The sequence below is a fragment of the Neovison vison genome, chromosome 1, assembly GCF_020171115.1.
Source record: "Neovison vison isolate M4711 chromosome 1, ASM_NN_V1, whole genome shotgun sequence".
Taxonomy (NCBI): Eukaryota; Metazoa; Chordata; class Mammalia; order Carnivora; family Mustelidae; genus Neogale; species Neogale vison.
The window spans coordinates 304239775-304257784 of NC_058091.1; the positions used below are offsets into that span (position 1 = coordinate 304239775).

General features: G+C 41.4%; 1 protein-coding gene across 1 annotated transcript in view; it reads left to right on the top strand.

The window, feature by feature from the left end:
• The window catches only part of MARCHF11 (membrane associated ring-CH-type finger 11), a 100453-nt gene that overhangs the window by 60324 nt on the left and 22119 nt on the right, over positions 1-18010 (top strand). Inside the window, exon 3 of the mRNA XM_044241724.1 lies at positions 17183-17375. Within this exon, the coding sequence (XP_044097659.1) occupies positions 17183-17375 (193 nt within the window). The remainder of the gene's footprint in view (positions 1-17182; positions 17376-18010) is intronic.

The following is an 18010-nucleotide window of genomic DNA, read 5'->3' on the forward strand; positions in this document are numbered from 1 at the left end:
TTCTAAATTAGTACCAAAATAGATGAATATAATTTGCCCAGTTTTTCTAGAGAACCAGAAAGAAAACATTCCCCAAATGGGACTTCACTGATAAGTTACACTGATGGTCCTGGGAAAAAAGGGTCATTGCTGTTACTTGTGCGTTTGATAAACCATTGCAGAGCTCAGCTGGGGTGATTCTGGGAAGTCCATCCTCTTCGCAGTTAATAGCTAGATGTCGCTCATTGGGCACTAACGTGCCAGGGATGCTGCTAATAAACATTTTATAAAAATGATCTCTTGTGATGCTCACAGCATTTCTACAGATTGGTATTATTATCCCTGTTTTGCAAAATAGGCTCTGAAATGTCCAGCACATTTCCCAGGTTATACAGAAAATGGCAGTGAGCACTCTCACTGAGGTCCAGCCGTTTCTGTGGCTGCAGGAGAGACACTTTGTTCCCAGGTCCCAGCTACCTGGAAATACACTGGCCTCATCTGTGTTGCCCAGTTGTAATGTCAGTGGGAGCGGCTTATAGAGCTCACACCGTGGACCACTGTGGTAGCCGCCCTCCCTGCTGCCCTCTCTCACTTTGCACCTCCTTCTCAGCCCTCCTTCCCTATCCCAGACCGCTGGGGCTTCTGCAAGTGAATGGATGTGAGCTTCTGGGCTCCTCCTTTTCTCCATCTGGAGCTTGTCCTTCCCTGGGAACCCTCCCGCACCCCTGCAGGTCCCCTTTCTCTTCCCTGGTTCATGTCCAGACAGGACTTTCCAAGTTCTGGACCCACTACCACAACCTGATGCTTGCCCTCCCTCTCCTGGTCTTTGCCTTAAAATGCCCAGATACAGGCTTTATTTCTTTTAGTGAGGAACTCATTTAATGTTATCACAGCTATTTCATAATTTATTAATTTTGTGGGATTACAAGTTGCCTTTTTTTGTTATTTGCAAAACATGCTTAGTTCTGGTCGTGTGCTCCTACTTTTGTTTGTAAAACTTGTCAAAGAAGTTTGTTGAAGAATAAATTATCCTTCACCAGGGACATAACCTCCTAAAAGGCAACAATATGGTAATAGGATTTCCAAAAATAGCAATAGTGTTTCCCTCAAGCCCTCTCCTTATCTTCAAATCACTTAGTTGTTTTTTTGTTTTTCTTTTTGTTTTTTCTTTCCGGGGAGGGAAAACTCTAGGAAATTTGCTTTCACATCTTCTAGCAGACAAATCTTGTTCATCAGTAAAGTGGCTTCGGAGCCAGTTGGGCTGTCAGGAGGATAATTTCATACTCATTCCTTCAGCGATGCTCATTTTTTAGGATGTTTTTCAGATAGAACTTTCTCTTAAGAAGTAGGGGTGAAGCTCTGTGAAAACAGTCGCATGCTGCCCAGGGATCCAGCTGCGGTCGATGGTCATGGGGCAGGAGATTTTTGCCTCCATCGTAAGGAGCTGGCTGACTCTCCTGGAGTGGGAAGGCAGGATTACGAGTGACTTGTACCAGCCCGCAGGAATGAGAAGAGCCAGCTAGGCAGGGTGAGGCTTCGGGGTCCGTCTGGAGTCTCCGTAGCTGAGGACCCATGCGTGATGCTCGTGTTCCCGTTCCGTCGGCCAGCTCCGTGGCCTTGCTCTAGAGCTCTGCTCCTCTCTTCTCCTCCTTAAAATGAAGGGCCTCTGAGGAGAGTTCTGTCTCTTTCCAAATGTGCTTTTATGAGGACAAGTTCTAAATTGTGTGTTTTCAGAGCTGGACTAGGCTGAATTTGGTCCCCAGAGGACACATGTTTCTTCTGTGCTCACCATCTCAGAACCAGAGTGTTTTGCCTTTCTCTCCTGTCTAAAGGGCTGTTCCTTCTACAACCCAGGAGTTTAGTCTGTAGGACAGGCTCCTCTGTCCAAGGCTTAAAAGTGGCCTGGTCCAGGTTGGTACCAGAGGATTAGCAGCATCCTAATCTTTTTTGCATAGCTTTCTCCCAATTCCTAGTCCAAACTAGAAAAGGTCAAGAGTTTCCAGTAATCTGGGTGATTACAGTGTATGGAGACACAATGTGGGAAGGCCATACAGTATTACGGATGTTATAGTGACCAAGGCCTTGGCCTTGGATGAGGGTAGTTCCGTCTGTCTCTCTGTCCATCCATTTGTTCATCCATCACCTACCTTCCCTTCCTACTTTCATTCCTCTGTCCTTTGTTCCCACCCTCCCTCCCTCCCTCTCCCTCTGCTTGCTTGCTTCCTTCCTTCCTTCTTCCCTCCCTCTCTCCTTCCCTCCCTCCCTTTCTTCTCTCTATCCATTCCTATCTATCTCTCCCATGTTATAAAGAAATCTTTCCTTAAGCAACATGCCTTTCCCTCCTTCATCAATGCTTTATTGAATCATCTGTCATATATTTTAAAAATTAGCATGTCGTGCTAACATACACACGTAGCTGATTGCCTGCAGAATCACAGAGAATGTGCACTTGCGTTTAGCCAGGCACTGTGAACAGATTGGCACGTCCGTCAGCATCTGACATCCTCTCTGCACCATTTCTCACACATTTTCCAGACTCAGTGACCATGTAATGTGGTTTGCTGGCTTGTACGCTGACCCGTGGCACACCTTGGATGTCTCTGCTGTTCAGTTTCCCAGGAAACTAAGTGCAATTATCTTGAAGAGGCAGTCTCATCCCCTCTCGTTTCTTTTGCTTTGTGTTCAGAAGGGAAACAACTAAAACACCAACGGTCGAAACACAGCATCTATTTTAGTTGTAAGTGTGATAGACCAGGAGAGCGTTCCATGACCTTGGCAGTAGCAAACTTTTGGGCCAGTTTTGTGTTGTGGGGGCTGACTTACAAGTTGTAGGATGTTGGACAGCATCTGTGACCCCTGACCCCTAGATGCCAACAGCACCATCTCCAGGAATGACAAGTGAAAATGCCTCCAGGTATTGTCAGATGACCCCTGGGGAGTGGGCAGGGCAAAGTCATCCTTGGTTGAGAACTGCATTGGAATGAGAAAGTGAAAGTGACTTTTGGCAAGTCCCGCAGGCAAAGAGATAAAGCAAAATCTGACCTCATTGTTGACCCCCTGTTTCTTGAGTTCTGCCGGCATGTCACTACAGCGCCAAGAGACAAAGACTCAGACATCTGTAAGGTCCAGCCCTGCCTGTAGAGAACTCGCAGTGAGGTCTGCCGAGGACAGATGTGTGAACAGATAGTCACGGACAATAGGACTTACATGGAGAAAATTAGTCCTACTGCTGGATGTTCCAGCCTGATCCCACAGATGACAATTTTTACTTCTCAAATTCTTTCTTTCTTCCAGTGTCCTGCATTATCAGTCCCTTTTAGAAAACTGTGCTCAGCAGAAACATCTTTTGCTCATTCTCCCGCCTTGGAACCTTGCTGAGTTGCTCCTGCCTGGAAGGTTTTAGCTCAGATTTTCACACCTCCGAATTCTCCCTGCCAGTCCCGGGCCAGCCCATCTCTTCCAGGAAGCTGTTGAGTATTGCGTTAGCCTGCGTCGGTGTCTATCCAGCAAACTCCCCCCATGAAACTCACAATCCCTTCCGCTTGGCTTGTGGCTTCATGACATACTGTATTGTTTGTACAGCCTGTTGCCCCCTGCTTACCATCCGTGGGTCTAATCACTCAAGAGACTCTGGGCTACCTGAAGGTGGAAACCAGATGTTACACTGGATCATTCACATTAATGGCTAAGCGAGCCACTCTTTGACTGTCGTTGGCTTGCAAACTCGGTGTAGGGGGAGAACTCAAAAGTAGGAGGAGCGTTGATCTCTGCTTTGATAGCATTGTATGCACAGATGTGATTGCTGAGGAGTCCCTGTGGTCTTGTCCAAAGTCATATAGCAACCAGGTGGAAATATCAGACCCTGTATTCAAATCTCACCCAGATTCCAAGCAGAGGATAGTGGATAGAGCAGAGTGATTTTGGGTAAATGGCCTTCTGAGGGGTCCCCTCTCTGTTGGGTTGCATGGGGAATTCTATGGAATTAAAAAATTAAACCCATTTCAAGTATTTTATAATAAAAGATAGCACACACTAACCAAGCAAGTAATTGCTGAAAAGATTTCACTCATTTTGCTATTTTAAGGACTTTTTGAGGTCTTAAAAAACAGTTTTATTGAAGGGCATCTAGGGGCTCAGTTGGTTGAGCATCTGACTCTTGATTTTGGCTCAGGACCTGATGTTGGGGTCCTGGGATTAAGCCCCGTGTCAGACTCTGCGCTCAGTGGGAATTCTGCTTAAGATTCTCTCCACCTCCCTCTGCCCCTCCTGCTAGTGCTCTCTCTCTAAAACAAATGAATATATCTTTAAATAAGTTTTATTGAGGTATAGCTTATATATAATTAAAATCACCTATTTTTTAATGCACAATTCAGTGATTTTTAGTAAATACATTGGCTTATGCAACCATCAGCACATTCCAATTTTACATCATTTCCATTTCCCCCAAGAAATCCTTGTGCTTTTAAAGACAATTTGTCTTAGGGCCCCTAGGTGATGTGGGGAGAAGGAGACAGACGGAGATGAGAGTGGGAAGGTTACATAATAGAAAGGGGTATTGGAGGGAATTGTAGAGCAGAAAGGAGCTTTCTAGGTGATTTAATGGACATCTTCATTTTAAGTGAGGAAGAGAAGGGTCGAGAAGTTGAGAAAATGGAATGAGTTGGTGACGCACCAAGAGTCTGGTTTTCTGATTCTCAACCTGTTGCTCCTGCAATTACCATGATGCAAAGAATGATCAGTGAAGGGAGGGATTGCACTCCTCTCTTGCTGTTGAAAAAACTATCCCAATACTTAGTGATTTGAAACCACCATTTTCTTTTGCTCATGATTTTGTGATCAGAAAGTGTTCAGTTGGGTGATTCTTCTGTGATCACTGTGGTCTCTGCTGGGGGTCTGGGATTGGAGGAGCCACTTCCAAGATTGCTTCTCATTCACATGTCTAGTGCCTCAGTGCTCTTTTGGCTCCCTCTTCACATGATGTCGTCCCTACCCAGGGCTTCTCATGGCTTGAGATTTTTACACAATGGCGGTTTCGAGGTGGTCACACTTCTTAGAAGAAATGCTGCCATGACAGTTAAGGTCTGTGCTTGGAACGGATACAGGGTCCCTTCTGCCATATTCTGCTGGTTAAAGCATCCGTTACTCAACGCAGTGGAGAAATCAATGCTCCTTCTTGACAGGAATGGGCAAGGCCACATAGCAGAAGAGCATGTGGGATGGGATACATTGTGTCCTTCTTTGGAAAACACCAGAAGCAAGAGCAGCGCCAGCCAGATAAACCCCTCGGAGACATCCTGTCATCTTCAGACCTGGTTCTTCCTTGTGATTTTTCTAATAGTCATTGCCTGAGAGAATAAAGCTCAAACTCCATAACCAGTGCTGGGATCCCCTCAGGAGTTGGCTCCCATGGCTTGTCCACATGGACCGTACTCTCCAGCAACAATAAAAATCTCACTGTTTTCCAGACCTCACAGCTTGTGTCTGCCTTTCCCATGACTCCCCATGTCTTCAGCATACTCTCCACTGAGTCGACATTCTTGCCCATCCTTTTAAACTCTGCTCCCCCCCATTGCCTTGTCCTAAAAGCCTTTTTGGTTTCTTTTTAATACTTAGATAGTGATTCCCGTAAGAATAGGATTTTTCCCCAGCCTAGTAACTGCTGTAGTGCCTGACAGGTACCAGGCATCTGGTAAGTATATGCTGAAGGGGGGATACATTCATACACATTAGAAATTTAAAGCAGGTGCTGTTCTATGTACACCTTTATGCTGGTGGTGTCCTCTCATGGTGAGTCTTCCCTGGCCAAGAAGTGAGGCGAAGCCCAGTTCTGTGTAGTAGACGCTGTGCATTCAGTACTCAGTGTGATGGGCTGTGTCTTCCCTGTTCCTGACTTCATGGTCTTATGGCCACTCGTTCAGTCCCCAGAACCCAATTAAGGAAGGGGAGCAAAGCATGGAGTGTCAGTACACAATAATTCTGAGATACAATGTCAACTGTCATTTTATAGAGAACACTGGAGATCCTTATAAGAATAATTCACTTGTTATCAGAGTCAATTCACAGCTGTGTGTTTGTACCAGCACGTTATGCTGCCTCGCCACTGCTAAGAAAAAGTCACTTTGTTAAGACTCTGGATAAATTCCACAGAAGAGCTAATGCTCCTCATGGTCTGGTTTGTAATTACCCAAGAAAAAGCCTACGAGAATGTACTGTTCTGACTACGAGAATATACAGTGTTTGGGGGACATGAGCTCAAGTATTTCAAATGGGAAGATAGTTGCTTTCCATGAAAATTTTGCTCCAAGATCAAGATTGAAAACAGCAGCAGTCCACTGAGAGTTTAAATAAGCTTTAGCAAAGGTAGCTTTCAACTCTTGGTGGAGAAAACATGTAAATAGGGTTATGACCACCGACTAATTACTTAGATAGAAATCTCCAGGGGAATCTGTGTTTAAACATAATTAATATCAAATATTGAGAAGGGTAATGAACTAAAAATGGATTATATACAGACACACTTTGGATTCATATGGGGCAAAATCTAGTTACTAAGACTAGCTCTATCAGACAGTTGGCACTTGGAGCAGATTTCCCTGATTTGAAATAATGGGTAGCACCTGCTTTTGTTACAGAAAGAGCACAGAGAGAGAAAAGGCAGTGTTCACTGGAACACTGAAGAACGAAAGTGTATTTTTATCCTAACTTTTGGATAAATGTGGCTTTATACACCTTTAACAATTATGAAAATCTGTAACAATCAAAACAATTGAATAAGAGAGAACATTGAGAGATGAGGTGGGGAATAATTCTGGAAGAATGAAAAGAAAAAAAGGGGAGAGTCAATATGCTTTATCTTAAGGGAAGTCCAGAATCTTTGGTATTTCTCATGCAGACTATGTGTCCTATAGTTGCTAAAGTAATGCTTGTTAGTTCAAAAGTTGTTGTTTCTGCTGGCCTGTCCCTACAGTGCCAAGAGACAAAGACTCAGACATCTGTAAGGTCCAGCCCTGCCTGTAGAGAACTCGCAGTGAGGTCTGTCGGGGATAGACATAGTCATTTGAGAGATTTTTCTCAGACGAAACCTTCCAACTAATGATACTCATCTCTTATATGAAAACTTTTCACACCTTCAGCTTCTTTGATGTACCATCATCCGGCCAATCTGGAGGCAGCGAGAGAGGATTTTCTCTAGGACTTAGTCTCCTATTCCAAAAATTTGGCATCGAGATAAGAGACAGCTTTTATTCCAGGGGTTTTTCTGGACATGGGGTGCTTTACAAGGCTCCTTTCACATGCGTAGTGGTATCGTGGTCCCCAGCCGTTCACAGATGCCCCTCCCGTGTAGCATCCCTTCCCGTGCCACATCTCTGGGCTCCACTAGTTTTACTTCTCAGTAACCAAACCTTGATTTGATTTTAGATTCTTTTCCTCCTCCCCCGCCACCCCCCCACCCCCGCCACCAGAACTAAATTTTCACACTTTGCAGACTCTCTGGTCACATTGGCCTACCTAGCTCTGGATTTGTGGTCCCTTTGGTGCTCTCCGTGGCCTTGGATCAGTTTTGTCTTTGTCCCAATTCATCCAGGACTTTATTCTCCTGACCCTGAAGTCAAAGGGCAGCCTTGCCTATTCCTACATCTAGCACAATCAAGTCTAATTGTCATGAGGAAAACCGGGAAGAACCTCCTTACCAGAGTGAAGTCTTATAGGCCGTCTTCTTCTTCTTCTTTTCTTTTTTAACTTTTTTTTAAAAAAAATTAACTTATAATGCATTACTTGCTTCAGGGGTACAGGGCTCAGTCTTAGACAATTCACAGCACTCACCATAGCACATACCCTCCCCAATGTCTATAACCTGCCACCCTAACCCTGCCCCACCCCCACTCCCATCTTCTAAGGGGCTTTATTCTGGGGAAGGAAAATCTCCTACCTCACTTAATCCTAGGTCCCAGACACATAGTCCTTGACACTCATCCCAGGATCCCCCATGGTGAACCTCACCTTGAGGTGCTCAGCTTCTTCTCATTGAGCTGCAAACCATATTGACTGCAATCTCTGTAGTTAGGAGACATGGCTTGTCAAACCTCTTGAACTTCCAGGTTTCTGGAAGAAAGAATAAAATTTCATTGGTGCTGTGAGTACACAATAATACGAAGCCCTCACAACATCCCCTAGTACACACAGGGAGGTGCCCTCCACTTTTCTGCTTTTTTTGGTGGTCATGAGATCTAGTTGCAGGCATTTTAATTAAACAAAATGATGTTCTGTAGCCAAGACTCAGGTGCCTCGCAGGATATGTGTTAAGGACCTGTCAAGGGACCTGTGGGAAAGTTGATTCCCTACAAGAAAGTAAGTCCAGAGGGTTTTCTGCTGAACTTTTGTGGAGATTGCTACCAACGATTTGGAGATTTGTTTTTCCTTTTAATCATTGTGAGTTAAAATTAGATTGATGATGTCAGCTGATTAGCGGTCATTCTAAACCAGTGGCCTCTGATTTGAAACTGTAAACAGTAACAAGAAACTATTGTTTTTCTGATACTAATTTCTTCTGCTTTAACTGTAGAACCTAAATTTGGGGAGAATAATTATCTGAAAAGTAGTAAGTCTTCGTAAGTGCCATTTGTTTAGGTCTTCTTCAATTTCTTTTAGAGTGATTTGCAGATTATCTTTCAAAAATTTTAGTCCTAAGTAATTAATGTTTTATGGTATTTTTTATGTGGTATTATTTTTGTAATTTCATTTCCCAACTTTTTGCTGTGGTATTTTATACAATTGATGTTTGTTTATTGAAAAATTTTTAAAGGTTTTTTTTTTTTAAATTTATTTATTTGACAGACAGAAATCACAAGTAGGCAGAGAGGCAGGCAGAGAGAGAGGGGGAGGCAGGCTCCTCGCTGAGCAGAGAGCCGGATGCGGGGCTCGATCTCAGGACCCCGAGATCATGACCTGAGCTGAAGGCAGAGGCTTTAACCTACTGAGCCACCCAGGCGCCCCTGTTTATTGAAATTTTTTTGAGGCTTTGCTGAATTAACTTCCTAATTCTGTTAGGTTTTCTTGTAGTTTCCCTAGGATTTTCTCCATAGATAATCATGTCATCTGCAAATAGAAATAATTTTATAGTTCTTCCTTTACAATCTTTATACCTTTTTTTTTTTTCCTTGACTTATTCCATTGACTAGGAATTCTAGTTCCCTAGTGAATAGGAGTAATAAGGGTGAACATCTCTGCCCACTTCCTGATCATAGGGAGAAAACATCGTTTCTTTCCTCACGCCATTAAGTGTGATCCCAGCTTTCAGTCTTTTGTAGATGCCCTTTTCAGGTTAAGAACTTTTCTTTCCGTTCCTAGTTTTTATCTTGAATGAGTGTTTGTCCTATAATGTTACTGCATCTTTTTTTTTTTTTTTAATATTTTATTTATTTATTTGACAGACAGAGATCACAAGTAGGCAGAGAGGCAGGCAGAGAGAGAGGGAGAAGCAGACTCCCCGCTGAGCAGAGAGCCCCATGCGGGGCTCAATCCCAGGACCCTGAGATCATGACCTGAGCTGAAAGCAGAGGCTTAACCCAGTGAGCCACCAAGGTGCCCCAATTTTACTGCATCTTTTAGGAGGATCTTTCCCTTTCTCTTTTATTTTTTAGTTTCTTAATATCATTAACTACATTGATTAACATTTTGTTGTATTAACATTTCAACTCTAGGCTAAGTCCCACTCACTCAGGATGCATTAGTCTTTTTATTTACTGCCGGATTTGATTTGTTAATATTTTGTAGATGATTACTTTTTCATTTATGCTCATAGGGAATATCAGTCTGAAATTTTTCTTAAAATTTTCTTTCTTTTTCAGGGTTTGATATCAGGGTTTTGCATGACCTCATAACATAAGTTGGGGAATATTCTGTCTTCTTTTATTTTTGATTGAGTATATGTAACTTTGATTTTTTTTCTCTTTAATGTTTTACAAAATTCTCCAGTAAAACCATCTGGTCCTTGAGGCATTTGTTCATTTATTTGTTGAAGGATTTTAATTATAAGTTCAATCATTTTTTGAAGAATTAGTCATACATTCTATTTCTTCTTGAGTCAGTTTTGATAAGTTATGTTTTTCAATTTATTTCATCTATGTTATTGAATTAACTGGCATAAAGTTGCTTATTACATTCCTTTATTACTCTTTTTACCTGTAGAAACAGTCATTTTATATCTTCTCTTTTATTTCCTCATTACCTGTAGTAGAGTTTTATCAGTTTTTCTTAATTATTTTAAAGAAACATTTCTTTTTTTCCTGTTTATTTTCTCTGAGTTATTTAAATTTCACCTTTCTCAAAAAAAAAAAAAAGATTTCACCTTTCTCAGGCAAAGCAAATGTGTTTTGTCTGATTTTAATTTCAGCTCTGATAAGTTTGTGAAGAAGTTTTTCTAGCAGAGAGGACCCATACCAAAGCAAGAAATCCTGTTTACTATGCAGCCTATAAATACAACTCTACAAAGAATGGGCATATAATTAACTGAATGTTGTATCCTCATGTCACATTGATTACACACAGAGATGTTTTCTGCCAGCATTTCAAATCCCAACTTACAGTGGTTCAATTTAAACACCATCTGAGATGATTGAAAACAGGTTTTAGCTAAATTCATTTTTCTGAAGAGGACATTTCTTAAGAGCAGGTGTTCTCTTCTGTGACACTGGTAAGTAATCCCGCTGTCATACGTGCAATACAAATCATCATACTACAAATCTATTAGCTCATGATTCATATCTGACCTGCCTTTTAAAAACAAAGGTGAGACAGTACTCGAGAATGAAGGATTTAATGCACACCGAATAAATCACTTTCTTTGAGTTCAATTTCGTTCCCTCTGAGCGTGTGTGATTTTCAGGGAGAAAATTGGGTTCTAAATTGAGAAGGTGCATTAACTGTTTCAGACAATAGAATGACAGGTACATCTTTCTAAGTAGCTTCCTGGAGACCCAGTGGGGTGGATGCCTTTCTCCTGTTCTTATCTTACGGGCTGGAAGTCATTTATATGAGGAGATGACTTGGCCTTACCTTGGATTGGGCTCCCATCATTTCTTTAAAGAAAATTCCCAGCTTATTCTTTCATCCTTTTTTCTCTGAAGGAGCTTATAAATCTGTATCAGTTAGTTGGATTTCTTTGGGAAAGCCAGCCGTTTTGCCATGGCTTCAAAGAAGTCTGTGGTAATTATTGGGGTAATTATCTAATTTCTCATGAAGAATGCCACACTGACATGAACCCTCACACACAGTGATACCCGATTCTGGGCCATGTACCGTGTCTGTGTCTTTTTATGACCAGTGGACTGTACTTGGTACATCTCTAAACAGCTGTGTATAGTGAGAATATTAAATAATTTCCAATGTGAATTTATTTCATTGGTTTTAAATTTCAGTAAAATAAAAGAACTCTAGCTCCTTGAGTTCATCTTCTTTGTGTTAATATTCACGTAACATACTGCGACTTTCAGACTGAAGAGTATTCGAGAACGCCATTTAGAAAACAATTGGTCCCATTTTGTTGGCACTCTGCTCTGCTCAACTGCCTTTTGCATATGTTGACTTTTCCCTAGCTGTGCAACCACCTTTTCAGGAGGTATAATTGTGCTCAGTTTGTTTTTGTTTTCAGATGTAGGATGTGTCAGTTTATGTAGGCAAGGAGAAGGGCATTTTGGAAAGAACTTGGGCTTTGGAAATAAGTTGGAGTTTAAATTCTTGCTTCTCTACACATTGGTGGTTTGGCCAGACCTGGGACTTGATCCCATAGGAAGGGCAGAATGGATGTGCAGAGAATGAGATTGTGGACATCAGAAAGATGATGGGAACTGAAGTCAGAATACCAAGGAGTCAAGCATTTTCTGGGTGAGACTCACCTTCTGCCTTCATGAAACTTACAGGCTGTCAATGATAGGGAGATAATCATCTGGGATGCAAGAGAGAAATCTGCACTAAACAGAAATGTAAACAGTGGATTATGGGGTCCAGACAGAGGGATTCTGCACAAGGGAAGGTGGGGACGGCTGTTTAGAAGACTTGGCATGTGAACCAGTTACGGATGGGTGAGAGATTTGTGCCCGTGAGAAAAGGGAGAAGGGCATAGCATGCTGAGAAAGGAACATGCTCAAAGACAGAGAGGGACCAAAATGAAAAGTATGTGACATTTCGGATAATATGGGGAGACAGATTAAGCAAAATCTCCTCCTCTCCCCTTCCCCCCATTCCCTTCCTCCCTTCCTTCCCTCTCTTCCTCATCATATGCCTCTATCCCTTCCTTTCATCCTTCCTGCAAGAGTTATATGCCAGGCACTGGCACAGTGCCACACATGTAGCCCTCCTTCACGGGGCTCTTTTCATTAGGAATATAGACTTGGGGGTGCCCCTCGGGATCAGGGAATGGCTCATAGCCAGCAGTCCAGCTGGAAAGCTATTTCAGGACCAAAGAACGGAGACTTGAAGCTGTTCCCAGGAAAACTGTAGTGTCACTGCAAAGATGGGATATATGTAGTTGTCATCAGAATGGGATATATGTAGTTAATTGTCATCAGAGCTCAGAATTACTGTATAGCACAGATGACCTTTGGACGACAGGTTTCAACAGCGTGAACCCGCTTATACATGGATGTTTTCGGATAAATCCGGTACAGCACTGTAAATGTATTTTCTCTTCTTATCATTTTCTTCACATTTCTCCCCTCTATTTACATTATTGTAAGAATACAGCATATAATATATAAACTTACAAAATATGAGTTCGTTTTCTGTTTATGTCACTGTTAAGGTTTCTTTTCTTTTTAAGATTTATTTATTTATCTGAGTGAGCGTGCAGACACACGCAGTGGTGGGGGGTTGCAGAGGGCAAGTCTCCCCAACAGACTGTTGAGCATGAGCCCAAGCCCGATGCAGGTCACAACCCTGAGATCATGACCTGAGCCTTAATCAAGAGCCAGATGCTCAACCGACTGAGCCACCCAGGTGCCCTTGTCATTGCTAAGGTTTCTGGTCGACAGTAGGCTATTAGTAGTTACGTTTTGGGGGATTCAGAAGTTATACATGGGTTTTTTGGTTGTGTGTAGGGGGTTGGCATCTCTAATCCCTGTGTTGTTCAAGAACATAGAAGTATATAATATAAATATAATATAAAAGTGTGAACCTAGGAGCCAGACTGCTTGGGTTCAGTGTCAGCTTTTGTCCTTACTAGGTGTGTAACCTTGGGCAAATTGTTTGACCTCTCTCTGTCTCAGGTTACTTATCTTTAAAGTGGGGATAATAATAGAACCTTCCTCACAGAGTTGTTGTGGCGATTAAATGGATTAAATGAATTTAAAAAAACTCCTAGAAAAGTGCCTGGGACATGTCAGCCCTCTATAAATATAGACTGTAATTATTAAATTGCTTCTCTACAACCAATGAGGATGAATTTTCAGAAGAGGAACTACTTGGTCCCATTTTTTCTAACAATACAGCCAATAGTTTGTATAGATGTGAATGTCTTTTCAGGAATATAAAAGTCAAACATATTAAAATATTATGGAAAGATATAATAATAATTTATTTATTTTTAAAAAGATTTATTTATGTATTTGACAGAGAGAGAGAGAGAGAGAGACAGCAAGAGAGGGAACACAAGCAGGAGGGGGAGAGAAGCAGGCTTCCCGCTGAGCCGGGAGCCTGCTGCGGGGCTGGACCCCAGGACTCCGGGATCATGATGTGAGCCGAAGGCAGACGCTTAACGACTGAGCCACCCAGGTGCCCAGTAACAATTATTCAGAGTCATTCTGCTTATTGGTATGGTACTTACCTTTCCGAACTTGGAAAGAAATTCAAAGAAATACATACACACATACATGTATCCATCCATCCATCCATACTAAGTTTTAGAGGTGAAAGGTATGTCCGGCAGTTGACAAATTCTGTTCAAGATTCAGAAATATGTTACAGACTGAAATCTAGGCCTTGGATACCATTGGGATCGGGAGAGAAGCCCCAAGAGACACATCTTCTGTTTTTATTGTCTAAGCTAATGGTCCATTAACACAGCTTCTTGAGTCTGAGCCTGCTCGATAATGTGCACCTCCCAGGGCAAAGATGCCAGGTGGGTGTTTCCTAGTGGTGGAAAAGCAGCATTATTTCTCCTAGGGGAAGAATGTGAACAATCCCACTTTTTCTGCATAATGGTAACAGTAAGAAAGAGCTTTATATAATGGGCAAAGAAATTACCAAGATGATATCAGCGTTCAAAGGGAAAATCCCTGTGTTCATAATCAGTTTAATGATTTTGGTTTCAATAATGATTTGCCTCATTAGCTATTCAGTGGAATGGTGCTGATTTTAAGGTCCATCAGTGTATGAAGAACATCGATACACTTGCAGACACTGGCGTATTTGCATTGTTACCGGAGTGATATAAAACCAGAAATTTCAGGGAGCTTATTATAGATTTTGAGCAGTTTATCCTTCTTGAGAAAGAAGCTTCAGAAATCTCAAATTATTTCCCTTCTCTACCTCAAAAAATAATTTCTCTGATAATAATAAATAAGCATCTCAATGTATTGAAATTGAGAGTTGTTCTCTTTTTTTCCCCTAGCTTTCTGGGCATAATTTTAAAACACATTAATTTCAACCTGCCAGGTATTTGAATTTTAAGCCACTTTAAATTTGATGTCCTCAGACAAGGGTGAAACTTCTGTGTTTCTTATTTCCTGGTAGGTCTGTCCCTTCACTCATTCTCCTTCCCTGCCAAGGAACAGCCTAAGCCTTGTGCGTCAGAAGCTTCCAGGCCCAGTGTGGCTGGCAGTCACGTTCACTCTCAGATGGGAACCACTATAATTTCCTGTGTCCCAGGAGATAGCTCAGCTGCATCCCTCCGTCCTGTCCAGTTCCCCAAACTCCTGAGTGGTTGGTAGATCTTGCTACATATGCCCTTGGCCACCATGTTTTTCTAAATTGGCATGTAGGCAGTCTTGGATCAATTAATTAGTAAGCCTAACCAAAGCTAAATATGATTAGTTGTACAATATTGAGCTGTCCAAATTTAACTCCACTAAAACTACAGAATGAACGTGGAACGTAAGGGATTTCTGGGAAAGGAAAAACTTAAGTCCATTTTTTTTTCCTTAAGATTTTTATTTATTTACTTGAGAGACAGCACGAGAGAGAAACAGGCCCCTGCTGAGCAGAGAGAGCCCTAGATGGGGCTCGACCCCAGGACCCTGAGCTCATGACCTGAGCCGAAGTCAGCCATTTAACCCACTGAGCCTCCCAGGCACCCTGTACCGTTCTGGATAAATCCTTACTCACTGGGGCTTACCCAAGACTTCTGTGATTCAGGTTTATGTGTTTTGAAACAAATGGTTCACCATGTGAAAATCTCTCTCTCTCTCTCACACATACACACACACAACTTGTGTACCTTTGCCCCATAAATTTAAAAGTATGCTTAGTTTCATCTATCTGATGTGGTTAATAAATTGATAAAGGGAACATAATGCATGTAGACATGATAGCACCCATCTGGGGTGGACGTTAGCTGGAAGTGGTTTCCTGTGCTGCTTTACCATGTTGTTGTGTTTAATGCAGATTTCAGTGTGCACCGAGACAAAACAAAACCAACAAATAGTGACACTTCACACCTGTTTGGTGACACCAGATTTAAAATGGCTTTAAATTCCAATGCCTGGCTGTTCAAAATGAATGTGTTTAAAATTATGTCAGGAAACTAGTTAAAAAAAAAAAGACATCAAATTCATATACAAGTTTGAAACAAATTGATTCAGTTGTATAATAAGATAATATTGACAAATTTAATTATTACTTATCTAGAATTGTAAAAGCAGAAGTCATTTTTCAGTAAATGAATCTGCATATTAAAATCGTTAGAAATACCCTTCTTGTAGAATTCCACCGAGCTGTCCTTTGGTTCTGAAGTTTTTAAAGGAAAAATAAATGACTTTAGAGAATTCAATATTTCGAATGCATTTTGATACTTTTTAACAAATGTAGAATTTAACAATATCCATGAATATGCAAGGTAAAGAGCATATTTAAATACGGTACGTAAAGTATTTATGATGAGAGACGGAAGCAGTGAGGGAGAGAGGGAAGGGTAGTGATAGACTTGCCATTTGGGATTCACGTATTCAGACTTAAAGGTAAGTAAAGAGTTTAAGGAAATATCACATTCACCCCATGGATACTGATTGTTCAAGCTCATCTGCTTTTAAAGCTTATTTAAACTGCTTCAGAATTCTTTTGACAAGCCGTATGCTGCAACAGCCAGAACTCTTTCACACAGAATGAAATTGTGCAGGTTGTTTGGAGTTTCATTGTTTACTGACAAACCATAATAGCGATTCTAGTTTTGTTTCTTCTCAATTATGCAAAAGGGAGAACATGACTAATTAATTTTTTCAAGTTGATAACACCCTTGAAACATTTGTACTGTAAAATCCTCCCAAATTCGGATACTTAGGATACCAAATTATTCTCCCCAGTGACTAGTGCGGTACTTACGCAGTTTGAAAATTTCAAAGATACTCCATTTGTTTACAAATTCTAAATCTTGACAAAAATGGCTTCACAGATCACCCCTTAGATAATTAAAGTTCAGTAATATCTGAGTACATGAAATGTACCAATAACAGATAATGTACAATCGTACAGTTCCCTTATAATTCTAGTGTGTTACTTTAATGACTTTTCACTGATGTTCTTAAGTTACTTGTTTGTTTCTTATGCATTTTTTTGGTGTACAAACAAGAGACCTTTTTGCAGTAGCCAAATGTGTTAAAGAGCAAAATAAGTTTCCAAATAGAGGAGTCTTCAACACATATCTTCAAAGTCTATTTAATTTTGTGCATGCATGAAAGATAATAATGTGATCACAGGTACTAAATATTCTTCAGCCATTCGCTTTCAGAACTGTTATCTGGAATAAAACTAGATTAAATTTGCAGAATGGTGAATTATGGAAAATAATGACACTAAGGCAATTCATTAATCTTTATCTGCTTGTCTATTTTTTATAGCCTGATGAAATGGAAAAATTCATTTGGGGGCTGATCAGATTGAAAAGGGTCTAACATGATGGAGAGAAACATGGGACTGAAAATGTGTTTTTTTTTTTTTTTTCCTTTTTAAGTTAAATGCAGCACCTTTTTCTCACATGCCTCTGTTTTTCTTTTAGTGGCAAAGCATTTCTATAACACTGGTTGAGAAAGTTCAGATGATTGCTGTAATCCTAGGATCCCTGTTCTTAATAGCAAGTGTGACCTGGCTCCTCTGGTCAGCCTTCAGCCCCTATGCAGTGTGGCAGAGGAAGGACATCCTTTTTCAAATCTGCTATGGAATGTATGGTTTTATGGATCTAGTGTGCATAGGTAAGACCATGACGTTGAACATTAACTTGTCGGTAATCCATTTCTTGCAGCTACTACATTTTCACCAGTGGGATCTCGTATAGACTGTTGTGGTTCACATGATCTCAGTTTTCCAGCTACTTCACTGTCGGGGGTGTCACAATCTGGACACTTCCTTCAAAAAGCATAGTATCTATCTTCCCATGCAGTCTAGAAAATGCCCATTTAAAGGGACTTACTTTGCAACGGAAAGGACGGAGGAGTGGAGGAAATGATTGCGGTGGGCAGGAGAAGGACTGTCATTTACTTCCAGGGAATGAGAGCACCTCAGCCCCCTCTTCAGCAAACCGGGGAAGCACTGACGGATGCCGGTGGTGGTCTGAGTGTTTGGGGGGAGGACCGACAGTCCCTCGGAGGGCTTACCTCATGGCAAGGTGACACAGATTCCTGGAGAACATAAGTGCTCCTTGAAGGGTTGGGGACCAAGGGTCAGTTTTCCTTTCTGTCTTGGGCTTCTTTGTTTTGCTTAATCAATTCAGTGGCTTAGAAGAGAAAAAGGATGAAACATTTCAGCTTAAACAGATCCTACCAGAAAAGGTGACTTACACGTTTCTCTTGGCTGATCCGCTATTTCCCTTGACAGCGGAAGCCGGTTC